This window comes from Dendrobates tinctorius, unplaced genomic scaffold, assembly GCF_039654945.1.
Source record: "Dendrobates tinctorius isolate UK_male_01 unplaced genomic scaffold, ASM3965494v1 ptg000079l, whole genome shotgun sequence".
NCBI classification, from domain to species: Eukaryota; Metazoa; Chordata; class Amphibia; order Anura; family Dendrobatidae; genus Dendrobates; species Dendrobates tinctorius.
This window is the reverse complement of record NW_027361747.1, coordinates 18,952,718-18,967,226: the sequence shown is the minus strand read 5'-3', so window position 1 is coordinate 18,967,226 and position 14,509 is coordinate 18,952,718. Positions and strand designations below refer to the sequence as shown.

The 14,509-nt window shown below is 43.9% G+C and overlaps 1 protein-coding gene across 4 annotated transcripts in view; it reads right to left on the bottom strand.

Moving 5' to 3' along the window:
• Positions 1-608: 608 nt before the first annotated feature.
• Positions 609-14,509, bottom strand: part of CRACD (capping protein inhibiting regulator of actin dynamics) — a 296,879-nt gene continuing 282,978 nt past the window's right edge. For all 4 annotated transcript variants that reach the window (XM_073583577.1, XM_073583576.1, XM_073583578.1 and 1 more), the window contains one exon: positions 609-3,259. In XM_073583577.1, the coding sequence (XP_073439678.1) occupies positions 3,102-3,259 (158 nt within the window). In that variant the 3' untranslated portion in view covers positions 609-3,101. The remainder of the gene's footprint in view (positions 3,260-14,509) is intronic.

Below are 14,509 nucleotides of genomic sequence, written 5' to 3'. Positions count from 1 at the left end.
TCTTCTGATTCGCTTTATCGCTTACCTCATGTGCAGGGCATTGCAGTGGCTCAGGTATCCATGGCTACGACCACTAACAACTAACTGTCACTATATGAGTGGTAAGTGATATAGTGAATCTGAAGAACTATACCACATTTCTAATTGCAGGTATTAGCTAATATAATCTTTTAGACGGAAATACCCCTTTAAGTTACAGTTACAAGTGTTCTTTGTTTAAAAGGCTAATAAAGGGCAAAACTAAAGCAGGTTCAACACCTGATTATTCTTTTCTTGCCTTTGTGAGTCCCTGCGCCATGCATCACCCCCTCAGAGCCTACACTAAGTATAAAACCGTCGCCCGCAGTGCGCCTTAACATTTCCTATGACAAGTTCTCTCCGTTTTTGTTCACTGCACAAAAAATACTTTATAAATAAATAACTTTTTCCACTGAAAAAAATACCAAAAGAAAAAAAAGGAGTGGGTAGGGTCCTCTAGTGACTGTCATTGGAATCGACCAGTCATTAATTAAAAGGCCTAAGCGCTGACCCGTAGACCCACTACTTGTCCGCCCCAAACAATATTATTTTCACCCTAAAGGCAGACCTTTTATACACATACAAATTAATCAACTTTGTGTTCTTTTATTATAGTAGTCACGCACTAAATCCAAACAGACCACATTTTCACATTGTATACTTTGTGCATAGCAATAATATGATCAGCTCTCGCATATCTATTTTTTACATAGTTTTGCGCTTAATATATTTAGGGAAAACCCTCAAGATTATTGGAGTTACCATTAGATCTTGGGCAGTAAGGCCCCAATTCACTATTTTTTTTTTTTTATCAACTTTTTTGGTGTTTTAAGCCGTTTTTGATTTACATCAAATTCTAGTTTTATTTTGTGCAATTTTTAAATAGATTTTATGTGTTGCCTATTTATTATTATTACTATTATTATTTTTCTGTTTGCCATTGTGGCATGTTCTTTATTTTTTAGTTGTTTGTAGACAATTCATCAATTGCAACTTTTTAAAAAGTCACATTTTTGCTCCAATGTGCACTCTAGATACCCCTTAAAGTTTTTTTTTTTTCGTTTTTTGTGTGGCTGTAATTTTTGCGCATATGGTAGAGTTGTGTGCAACGTTTTAAAAGAAAATATCATTCTTTGCTTTAAAAAGATGCAAAAAAGTTAAAGATAAAACTAAAGAGCATTTTTCGTTTTGCACAAGATTCATATATAATACATGCCTTTTTGAAGAATTTGGTGAAAACAAAATCAGTGAATACCACCAGACCAAAAGGAAATGAAAAGTGACTTATAAAATGCTGCAAATGATGAATCAGATCTTAAGTTAAGTCCCCATGATGAGTATTTGGTGCGCTATGGATGATGCAGATTTTCTGAGTAAAGCAGATTCATTGTCTATTTTTCATTGCATCTTTGAATGCACTTTTTCTATGCGTTTTCTTGCGTTTTTGACTGTTTTTTGTCTCTTTTGTCATGTTTTAAATATACTGCTTTTTTTTTTTATACTTTCTGGCACTTGGCTTTGAAAAAAACTAGATTGACACAATCATGTGCAGATTAAATCCGGTTTTAGTGCATTTCTGTAGCGGAAATGCACTAAAACACATATGCGCATTTTACCTGCAGATTTTCTGCATCAAATGTAAGTCTAAGGCCGGGGTCACACTTGCGAGTGAAATGCGAGAAACTAGCGCGAGTCTCTGGCACTCGAGACCGGAGTGTGCGGCTGCATGTCTTTCTATGCAGCCGCACACTCCGGTCCCGAGTGCCGGCGGCAGTGCTGGGTATTGATGCTCGAGTTTCTTACATTGCACTCACTAGTGTGACCCCGGCCTAAGGAAAAAATCTGCACAGAAAACTAAGCGCACCCACAACAGAAATTGTCACGTTGTGGATTTCAAACACGCACCGTGAGTCAGTTTACACTGAGTTAAAAAAGCATAGTGGGCCTGAGATTTCTATATTCTCGTCCATTTTGCTGGAATGCTGCATTTTTTTATGCAGCGTATAAACTCACCAAAAACTCATTGTGGGAACTTAGCCGAAAGTTTGCTGAGTTACATCCTCCCTCCCCATGTAGCCACACGTATTATGTAAAGAACATCCTCCGAATTTGCTAGTCAGCTTCCAAATCCAATGTCCGTAATCGTATTCTTAGTCCGCAGCCTCGTCTCTCAGAATATAAGCATTTACCAGGAAAAAAATTAGCATATTTACCCACCAAGAAACCACATCTGCCACGTGCCGCGTCATAGCGACCATGACGGACCCTAAAGCTGCAATATACGAGAAACCACGTCTGCCACCTGCCGCGACATAGTGGCCATGACAGACCCTAAAGCTGGCAATATATGAGAAACCACGTCAGCCAATTGCCATGACATAGTGACCATGACGGACTCTAAAGCTGGCAATATACGAGAAACCACATCTGCCACCTGCTGTGACATAGTGACCATGATGGACCCTAAATCTGGCAATAAATTCTAGGCAGATTCTGATAAATCCTGTTGGGCGCCAACATTACCAGAGCCCAAGTGTTTAATCTGATTTAATAGCACTGCAGTAGAGGCACATAATACTATAGTGTGCAAAATATGAGTGCCTCAAAAAGAAAAAGTGCAAACCAGTATTGGCCATATTGGTCCAGAGAAGACATCATCTTGTGCAGGTTGTGATAGCTGAATGATGGTTAAGATAAAAATGTATGCTCATAGTCTATTCTTATGAAACATCAATACAGCCATATACACAAGCCATCTGACTACCTGAATACAATATTTATAGATATCTGTGATGCCATCGGCACGGCTAGGTTTGTAGCTGGGTTCCTCATCTCCTAGCCCTGTTAAAGTCATCTTTTCCATGACCAGTCACAGACCTTCCATTACTCCAGTCTCTTGAATGTACAAATAAAGGTCATTTGTATGATCACATCTGACCAAAATAACAATTATAGTAATATTTCCAGAGTAAGCCCCCAAATACGTAAAAGTTATCACTGTTGAAGTCTATCGCAACAACCATATAGCAGTACACAGGAGGTAAGGACATCTAAGGGGAATCGAACTACTCAGGACGCGGGATCTACTTGATGATTTGTGGACAGTCGCTCCAAGCTTTTGATTTTCTCTTGGCTAATGCCAGCCATGCTGGTTCTGAGGAGGCAGGAGTGGCATCTGGAGTGGAGAACCTCTTTGGAAGATCCTTCGCATGTGGTACGGGTACAGTCTCTGTGATTTCCACTGTAGGAGAAACAGAGATACGTAATGTTATTTACAAGAAGTCACATGTACAATGTACACACTTAACTTATTGTGATATTATTATTTATTTATATAGCACCATTAATTCCATGGTACTGTACATGAGAAGGGGGGTTACATACAAAGTTATAAATATCAGTAAACAAATTTACAATGACAGACTGGTACAGAGGGGAGAGGACACTGTCCTTGCGGACTTACATTTTATGATATGTTGCATCTATTTTTGTTATTTTTATGTAGCTCTGTATATAGGAACATTAAGGAAAAACTAAGCTGTCCACCTGATAGTTCTCCATTAATTCATCCAAAAATCCTTGTGCCATGGTTAGTATGTCTTACTGATCATAAAGCATTCTTACATTCACCATATAACATGGTCATGTCATTTTTGCAAGTGTGTGCCCTTCAGGCTTGCTAACCTACATTTACATTATTCCTGGACATCTAAACCAGAAAACATGGATGGAAAAAAAAGAACTACTCAGCTCCCATGATCCAAGTAAAATAATGGATGGATTTATTGAATAATCCACAAAAATATGAACAAGACACGGAGTGTAGACATGCAATGCGCTTCAGATCAATTATGATCCTTTTTCATGGTTGCCATAGTTGATCTGAATGCGTTGCATATCTACTACACTCCTTGTCTTTGTTAGGGAGGGCCGTAGTCATGGCCGAGGACACCGTGGCATTGGTGCCCTGGCCTCTCATCATGTGAAAATAGTGTCCATTATTCTGCATACCTGTGGCTGCACTTTATGCACCGTCAGGGTCCTCTCTGCACTGCTAAAGGCTCCCTATAGACTGTTCCGCATGAATAGAGACACAGTCCATTTCAACTTTCAAAAGAACAACCTTACTGGTTTCTTTTCGCCTCACAATCCATATTCTTCACAGCATTAACAACATGTTCCACACTGCACATTTCTTCCTCTTTCCCTGCACTTCTCTCACTGTCACACAGCACGTACCCAGTTCGGACTGTCTCGTACAGCTCTTATGCATCTTCCCTGTTCAGCTCTGGTACGGATAGACATTCCCTAGTCTGTTTCGCCCCAGACATGAGAGTATCCGCCTACGAATTCAGCTGCCACATGGTGAGTGACCTGCTCGTCTGTACTGTCTCCTGCGGTGACACAGCATCCTCCCAATCCAAACTTGCTGCATCTGGGAGTTCCCTCAGCCGTTTTGCCCTGGATCTGAGGTCATCAGCCCATGCGATAAGTTGCCACATTATGGAGCCATCCCCGTGCTGCCACTGTTTGTGCCTTAAGCTTCTGTTCCAAGTCTGCTGTGGCCGCCTGCTGTACTGGCCTGCTGCTGTTCTGGCCTGGTTCTGTGGATGGCTGGGCTTCTCCCTTAAACATTGCATGGCCACTGCTATCATTCCGGACACTTAAGCCCGTGCAGGTGGTTTGGGCACCTTGGCCCAACTAACTCCTTTGAGGAAGTTATCCGTCTCTTAGCTGCAGCTGACCCCTCCTACATTAACTAGCTACAGTGTGGAACTCTTATCCCTGTTAGTTGTACTAAAATGCCCCCCATCTAGTGGCCAAAAATGGACACTACACTCTCCCTGACACCAGCAATAATACAAAATATTACACACAAAATATATAAATTATAGCAGCAATAATTAAGTACATAGAACACCAAGGAAGAGAGTGGAGTATTACACAGTCCCGGTACACCCCTTACACCCTCCCTTCCTTTAATTATGGTCATCCCTGACCATAGCATGAGTAAACCTTTATTCTGTACATATAATACTCCACGCAGGGAGATAAACGCTTTTCTATGGTAAAAAACATATAGTACATTGACTCAATATGAGCCAAGTCCTTATGCCGCTGCATATAAAAAGAGTCCATGCTCTTAAGACTAAATGCCTGGCTCACAGTCCTCCAGGTAATGTCCTTCTTACATTAGATCCCGGTCCTCTTTACCAGGATAAAACAATAATATACAAGATGGTCCTTGTGTGAGGGCCATTGTTCTTGGGGGAGAGTTTTGCCCCTTCCTTTGTGAAACGTACGGTCCATTAGTCCCAGGACCCGTTATTCCACTGGGGCAGAGTCCTACTTTCCTGCATAAAGGTGCAACTAAAAAAAAATACAAGAACAGCGTTCAATCCTGGCCATACTGGCTGCAATATCCCCAACTCTGGGGGAATGGTTCCATGGCTCCCTTGCCCTTAGGAACGCGGAACAGTCCCGTATCTTACTGATCCAGTGCAACAGGCTCAACTTTTTTCTTCAAAGGGGCAATTTCACTCACTGTCCTAGCGGCACACATCCCATGCCACTCTATTCCACATCGGGCTCTGAGCCTGTACTTCAGTAGACGACCCTGCAGCCGCAGGTGTCATGTCCTCCTGCCGCCACATTGACAGGAGAGGGGCAGAACCCGGCCGTTCAGTGACCAGGGAACAGGGGGACAACTGTGCCTCCTGAATCTGGTAAACTGGGGACAGGTCATGAGTCGCGGGACTGCTATGCAGGGGCTCACTACCCGGGATGGAAGGCCGGGTGACAGGCTGGGCATCTGGGGTGAGACCGGAGCTTGGACCAACATTCCAGGGTCAAGGGCCGAGGTGCACTTACCGCCTCCAGCCCCTGCAGCTTGGCTGTGCCCGTCCCACGAAGGTAGATGCTAGAGAATACAGGCTGCTTGCAGGTTATGACTTCACTTTCGGGGCGTATTCATCTACTTTTAGGGGCGTGTCCTTTATTCAGCGCGCCAGGGAAGCAGCCAGAAGCGCGCCAGGGAAGCAGCCGCAGCCATGCACCAACCCATGCACCGGAGACCCACACTCAACCCAGGCACCGGAGACCCACCCAGGCACCGGAGACCCACACACCAACCCAGGCACCGGAGACCCACACTCAACCCAGGCACCGGAGTCCCGCACTCAACCCAGGCACCGGAGACCCCCAGGAACCGGAGACCCACACTCCATGGACCCTAGGCACCAGTGATCTAGGCACCGGAGACCCAGGCCTCATAGATACAGAGACACGTTAGTAGGCTGCAGGCATGCAGTTGTGTGATGATGATGATGATGTGAGGCTGCACGCTAGAGGGTTTTGGAGGCTGCACGGTGGAGGCTCGGATGATGATGATGGGAGGCTGCACGGTGGAGGCTCGGATGATGATGATGGGAGGCTGCACAGTGGAGGCTGGGATGATGATGATCATGATGGGAGGCTGCACAGTGGAGGCCGGGATGATGATGATGGGAGGCTGCACAGTGGAGGCTGTGATGATTTTGATGGGAGGCTGCACAGTGGAGGCTGGGATGATGATGGGAGGCTGCACAGTGGAGGCTGGGATGATGATGGGAGGCTGCACAGTGGAGGCTGGGATGATCATGGGAGGCTGCACAGTGGAGGCTATGATGATGATGATGGGAGGCTGCACAGTTGGGGCTGGGATGATGATGGGAGGCTGCACAGTGGAGGCTGGGATGATGATGATGATGGGAGGCTGCACGGTGGAGGCTCGGAGAATGATGATGGGAGGCTGCACAGTGGAGGCTGGGATGATGATGATCATGATGGAAGGCTGCACAGTGGAAGCCGGGATGATGATGATGGGAGGCTGCACAGTGGAGGCTGGGATGATTTTGATGGGAGGCTGCACAGTGGAGGCTGGGATGATGATGGGAGGCTGCACAGTGGAGGCTGGGATGATCATGGGAGGCTGCACAGTGGAGGCTGGGATGATCATGGGAGGCTTCACAGTGGAGGCTGGGATGATCATGGGAGGCTTCACAGTGGAGGCTGGGATGATCATGGGAGGCTGCACAGTGGAGGCTATGATGATGATGATGGGAGGCTGCACAGTTGGGGCTGGGATGATGATGATGATGGGAGGCTGCACAGTGGAGGCTGGGATGATGATGATGTTGGGAGGCTGCACGGTGGAGGCTCGGAGGATGATGATGGGAGGCTGCACAGTGGAGGCTGGGATGATGATGATGATGGGAGGCTGCACGGTGGAGGCTCGGAGGATGATGATGGGAGGCTGCACAGTGGAGGCTGGGATGATCTTGGGAGGCTGCACAGTGGAGGCTATGATGATGATCATGGGAGGCTGCACAGTGGAGGCTGGGATGATGATGATGGGAGGCTGCACAGTGGAGGCTGGGATGATGATGATGATGATGATGGGAGGCTGGCTGCCAGGAGGATGGATGGGGGGAGTGGAAGGAGGCTGCCGGGATGTGTCAGTTTTTGTGTTTACTTCATGCAATTGGCTGCATGTAAGGCCGGCTTCACACCACGGTTTTTAGGATCCGGGGCTGTCTGATGTGAATCGGACAGCCCTGAATCCGATTTGGCCCCTATTGTATCCCTATGAGGCTGGATGGCAGCTACTTGCTATCTGCTTTGCTGTGTGTCCGGCTGGATCTGGGGGATATGGTTTTTTGCCCCGGGCAAAAATTGATCAAAACCGGATCTCGTGCGATCCAGCACCCAATAACATGGGAGTCTATGGGTACTGCATCGCTCCGGAACTTTCAAAAAATCGGGCCGGTTCCTGGGTGCTGAACGAGCGGCGGCTTTGAAAGTCAAGCCACGCTTGTTCAACACCTGGACAGCGCAGCTGATAGAGCCGCCGGCTGAAATTTCAGCATTTGGACAGCGGCAGGAGCGCGCACTAATGATTCCAGCAGAAAACCGTATCGGACGGGTTCTGTTTCTCCGGGCCTGTCGGGTTCTGTCCGTTGCATCCTGCAAAACACAGGAGGGCGCCACCGCTTCCTAAGTGCATGCACAAACCCAACGCACTTAGAGTGCCGCCATCTTTGCATACCCAAGTGTTCAAAGACTGCAGCAACGTCAGTAAGGCTACTGTATGTGCTGACAGGAGTGCATTTGCTAGTCATTTTTCCAGCGTATACATTGCTTTCGTGCGTGCACACTTATGCAGTCACTATCTGGAGGGTAGGGAGGCAGCATATAACAGGAAGAGCACAGAAGCGGCCAGAAACAGTACACAGGGAGGGGGCAAAGACATCTCAAGAGAGGCCACGGGGGACACGAGAAAAAGCATAACATAAGACCTCACGCAAGGAAAGTGCATGGAGCAAATGGCTGCCGGCCACAGCGTCCCCATCACTGCCCTCCCAGTGCTGTAGCATTGGGCACCCACTGTGTGTGTGTGTGTGTACATATATGTGTGTGTACTGTAATCATACAAATTCCTAAAATGCTGTATTTCTTTTTTTTTTCTAGACAATACAATGGCACAAATAGATTCAAAATCTGAGTCACTACTTATAGATGTCCACTGCACTGTTCCATCCGCTGATATGGTATAGTATTCTCAGTCCTCTAATTATGGATAAACAGTAACAACACATTTTAAAGTTATAACTTCAAGTGTGAATATATGATACTATAAGACGCACCTAGGTTTTATAATAGGAATATTGTTGTTGTCAAGTCAAAACTGTGGTTGTGATGCTCTGTTTTGGGGGTGGTCTGCTGACACTTTGGGGGGTAATGTCCACTTATTGTGCACTAATATGCCCCATCCTAGTGTCTAAATGTTTACAAATGCTTGTATTGTGTTTTCCTGTTCTCAATAGAATACATAGTGAATTCACATAACACTGCATGAACCAGTCTACAATCAAGATCTGTAAATGTATATATAAAGTGCTATTAATTGCATGGAGGGTGTAAACATGATACAAGGGAGCAGATTTTTAGGGCAAAATAGCGTAAGATATAAGTAAGGTGGGGTTATACAAAGCGCTAAAGCAATTCTCTCTTTAGTGCATGCTGAAAGCTGGGGTGCTGTAAATCAGTCAATGTGTACTGGGTAGTGAAGGACATACAATTAGCACAGCTACAGACACGTGTGTCGGTGATAGAGATGGGAAGGAAATGTAGGGCGGTGAAGAACTTTTGCGAAGACAGGTAAGTGATAACTGACATGTAGCACAGCGCAGATCTGTTAACATGACGTGTAGGTTATCTATAGAGATTAGAAGGAGATGTAAGGGTACTGTCTCACTAAACGACGTACCAGCGATTCCGACCACGATATGACCTGGTCAGGATCGCTATTGCGTCGCTACATGGTCGTTGGTGAGCTGTCAATCAGGCAGACCTCACCAGTGACCAGCCACCAGCCTGCAGCCACTCTTGGAAATGATGCTGCGCTTGGTAACCAAGGTAAATATCGGGTAACTAAGCAAAATGCTTTGATTGGTTACCCGATATTTACCCTAGTTACCAGCGCACAACGCTTAGCGCTGGCTCCCTGCACTCATAGCCAGGGTACACATCGAGTTACCAAGCAAAGCGCTTCGCTTATTTACCCGATGTGTACCTTGGTTACCATCGTCCTCAGCTTCCAGACGTCAGCTCCATGCTCCCTGCACATTCAGATCGTTGCTCTCTCGCTGTCAAACACAGCGATGTGTGCTTCACAGTGGGAGAGCAATGAGCAAAAAATGAAGCAGAGCTGGGTGTAACAATCAGCAATTTCACAGCAGGGGCCAGTACGCTGCTCAGTGTCACACACAGCGAGATCGCTAATGAGGTCACTGCTGCGTCACAAAAAACGTGACTCAGCAGCGATATCGCTATGTGAAAAGTACCCCTAAAGTGATGCAGAACTGTGGAGCGGACGGGTAGGTAATAGACAGAGATAAGGAGATGTAAGGCGGTGCAGAACTGTGTAGAGTACGGGTAGGTTATATACAGAAATGAGATGTAGGCTGGTGCAAATGGGAAAAATATTGGAACATTCTATCAAAACAACCCTTTATTTTCGATAGACAATGACTGTTTACAGGAGACTCTAACCAAAATCCAACAAGAGGAACCGGAAGAGTTGAGCCAAGGAAGTTTGCCAATTAATGAAAAGTTATTACTTGAAAATTTACCCCCTAGAAGAAGAAGTAATAAAACCATTTCAAAACGGAAATGTGTAAGTCTGTTGAAAGAGCTTATAGATTGTGTTTATATATTGAAAGATGCTGTATGTATTAACATGGTAAAGGACAACTTGACAGAATTGGTGTTAAAGGTGAGAGAAAATATGTGTTCTGATCTGGAATTCACTTTGCTGCCCATGCTAAAACCTGCAGTTCCTGATGGTATACATATTCTTCCAAAAAGAAAGTATGGAAAACCAAAACAACCAGAACTGCGTAGAGTGGGGATTAAAGCTGACCAAAAAAAGGAAGATGTTTGGGAAACTCTAATTGTGGAGGACACAAAGATAATGTTTGGGTGCAGATTAACCACATCAAATTAACGCTAGCTGATAGAGATGTGATTAGCAGAAATGATTGGATCCATGACAATATTATGAATATTTGTCAGTATCTATTATCACAACAAAACTCCAACATTTCTGGATTACAGGACACTGTGGTTTTGGCCCATTCGGATGCGGTTTATACAATTGGAAACCATGTAGTACAAATCCACCATGTCGGGGCTCATTGGGTGGTATCCGAGTACAGTAGGGGTATGGTTTCAGTGTATGATTCAATGCTGTTCACAACTCTGTCAGACACCTTAAAGAATCAAATTACTAAATTGTATGGATCACTCTTTGTAGGGGCACACAAGTGTCTTGATGTTAAATTCTATTGCCCTCAACTACAGAAAGGAGCAAGTGATTGTGGCATGTTTTCCATAGCTAATGCGACAGCACTTACACAAGGTGTTGACCTTACCAAAATAATGTTTGTCCAAAATGAAATGCGGGCGCACTTATTAAAATGTTTGGAGACAGGAAGACTGACCATGTTTCCCCATGAAAGCAGAAGGAGAAAAATTAATTTTCATAAAGTCACATTGACATTTTTCTGCTATTGTCACATATATGAACCACAGGAAAGCATGGTGGAATGCTCCAATTGCAGCCAGTGGTATCATTTTAAATGTGTCAGCTTAACTTCTAAGGATAAATGTGTGAATACTAAAAAGAACTATTACTGTCCTCCTTGTAAGAAACAATAGAAAATTATTCAGATATATTCAAAGTTTTAAAAAATACCTCTTGAGCCAAAATGTAGCAATTTTTAAATGATTATTAAAGGGAACTAGTCACTGTGTCTTCCCCATTTAAAGTATGGTCATAATATTTTAGGCCTCTGTTTTGACGTTTACAGGTTACTAAGCTGTTATGAATAATAGAAAAAAAGACCTTTAAAAATCAACGTGGGTTTGTTTCAATGGGCATCACTGGTGTTAATTCACTATCCATTATTGTTGATTTGCCATCTTCCTTGCCTTGTGTGGGGTGACGCGTCAAATGTGGTGGGGCTGTGCACTTTAATTTATAACGTTGTAAATATAGAAAACACACTCCTAATTGATGTATGTCATGTTTACATTGTCTTTCTAATATATTTAGTTCTGTTAATTGTTTTAAATTAACTATGTAAAATTGTTATTTATACAAGTAAAAGTTTTCTCGATTTCTGTAGTTCATTGAATTATTTTGTCCTTTTGCACCTGTTGTGCATGTAGCCACAGTATTGCTGTTCGACAATTGTCATATTGATTTTTGGACTTTCACCACATGCATATTCCAGGTAAAACCCCTGATGTGTCTGTATAAAACATAAGATCCTATTAAGAAAATTACTTGACCAAATAAACTACTCTTGGAACAATAATGTTTTCTTGTACAAGCTGCATGGATGAAAACCTTATTTAAAGGGGATATCTGTGACTTTAAAAAAATAAATAAATAAAAAAAGACTGCTTAGCATTAACGGGTACTTGTTCAACGACATCACTTTGACAGACATGCCTACTAAAAATTGGAATATAAAGTGATGAAAAAATGTGTACCGGAATGTTACCAATAAGTCAACCGAAAAAAAAGCCCTCACAAAAATATTTTGGCACATACAGAAAAATCCGAGCTCTCAAAATAATGCCGACTTCACACCACGGTTTTCGGCTGTCAGGTTGTATATGGTGTTTTGCAGGAACCACCGGACACAACCTGACAGCCCCGGACAAACAGAACCGGAGGGCAAATATGCCCTCCGATCCTGTTTTGGTGCCGTAATAGTGTGTGCCGCTGTCCAGTGCTGAAATTTCAGCATTGTGGGTGCAGGGGAGCTGGCCGTGGTGCTGACAGTTCAGACGAGGAGCTCTTCAAGTGCTGAACTTCAGCGGCGGCTTTCAGCTACGCTGTCTAGGTGCTGAATGAGAGTGGCTTAAATTTCAGAGATGCAGCTATTTTAGCACGCGGCGTCCAGGAACCGTATCGTTTATTTGCCAGATCCGGCGTCCATAGACTCCCATGTTATGGGCGCCGGATCGCTCTAGAACTGGGAGGTTACAGTTTTGTTGGTTTTTGGCCACGGACACAAAAAATGCTGCAAGCTCCGAATTAGTGTCTGGGACAAAAAACGAAAGCAACCGGATGCTCACAGACAAAACCGGATGGAAAATAACTGCCATCCAGCACCATAGGGACACATGGGGGCAAAACTTGATCATGTTCTGTCTGGTGCATCCTGCAAAACACCAGAAAGAATCTGACTGGGAAAAATCGTGGTGTGACACCGGCCCTAGGCTGGTTTCACACTGCAGGATTTTCACTGATCAGTGTCCATCCAGTTTGTGCCCCAAAAGCAGGAGAGGAACTTGCAGAGGAAAACTATAATTAAAAGATTGACACCTGTTCTGAGTTTTGGAGTCACTCCTGTTTTTGGCACACAAACTGGATGGGCAATGATCATGGAAAATCCTGAAGTATGAAACCAGCTTAAGGCAATGCAAAACTTGAACAAAAAATTTTTTTAAGCTGGCTTCACACCACGGGTTTTTGATGTCAGGCTGTGTCTGGTGTTTTGCTGGATGCAGCGTACACAGACTGACAGCTCCGGACCGAACAGAATCGGAGGGCAAATATGCCCTCAATTCCTGTTTTCTGCCGGAATCGGCAGTCATGGCTGCTGTAGCTGACCCTTGCTGAAATGTTAGAATCGCGGCTAGCAGGGAGCTCACAAAAAAGCTAGACAAGTTCCTTGCAGGATGTAGTTTCAAAAATAGGGTCACTTGTGGACAGTGTACACTGTTTATGAACATCAGGGGCTTTGCAAATGCAACATGGTGGCAGTTAATGATTCCAGATGATTTTAACATTTGACAAGACTAATGACACTCCTTCCCTTCCGAGCCCTGTCGTGCGACAAAACTGTGGCTTTCGAACACATATGCGGTATCAGTGTACTCATTAGAAATTGCAGCTTAAAATGTCTGGTTCATTTTCCCCTAACTTTATAACAAAAAAGTGTATAGTTCAGAAATTGTGCTGATGTAACGTAGACATGTGGGAAATGTTATTTATGAACCATTTTGTGGTATATATCTGCTTTAGGGCAAAAAAGTTGAAAGTTGTCATATTTTCAAAATTTATTGTAAAAAAGCAAAAAAAAAAGGACAATAACACATGAAGAACAATCTCCGAATAACTGGGATCCATTGAAGTGTTCCAGAGTTATCACCTAAAATTGAAATGTAAAAAATGTAAAAAAAAAGGTACAGTCAGGAAAGTGAAATTTGTTTAAAATATTGTTAGGAAAGTAAGAGGCTTGGTGATGAAGGCTTTAAAAACAATTACATTTTTTCAATTGTTATATTTATAAATTTTATATGACGTAATTTTTTTAAATTTTTCTTCACCTATTGAATGAATAAAGTGACCTAGAGACACACTGCTATGTAGAATGTATCTCTATGTACCTATATCATGTGTCTGGGTTTAGCCTGCAATAGAGCTCACTGATAACTCATTTTTAAATCTTCAGTGTGGGCTGTGGCTCATTGAGACATCAGTTACTTGCGAACATTCAGTTAATGAGTCGGAGTCTTGGGGAGATGTATTTTTTTTATTATGTATGTGTGCAGAAAGATGACATACATTCTTCAAAATGAGCAGGAGGAGCGCTGGACCCAGCAAAGAGAGAGGCAAAACCTTGATGTGTCGGGATAACGGGACTAAGATCGCTTGATACTGGACGGTTGAGAGTTTTGCATTATACTGTCTTCCCAAGTAAATGGCCTAGAATGCAAATGGCCTGCAATGAAAACCTACCAGGACCCCATACATTCTGAAATCCTCACTAATATATACCTGGAAGCAGTGGCATAACTACAGTCCGATGGGCCCTGGTGCAATATTTGCTCTGGGCCCCCCCTCCCCACTCCACGCACACATTGATTAGAT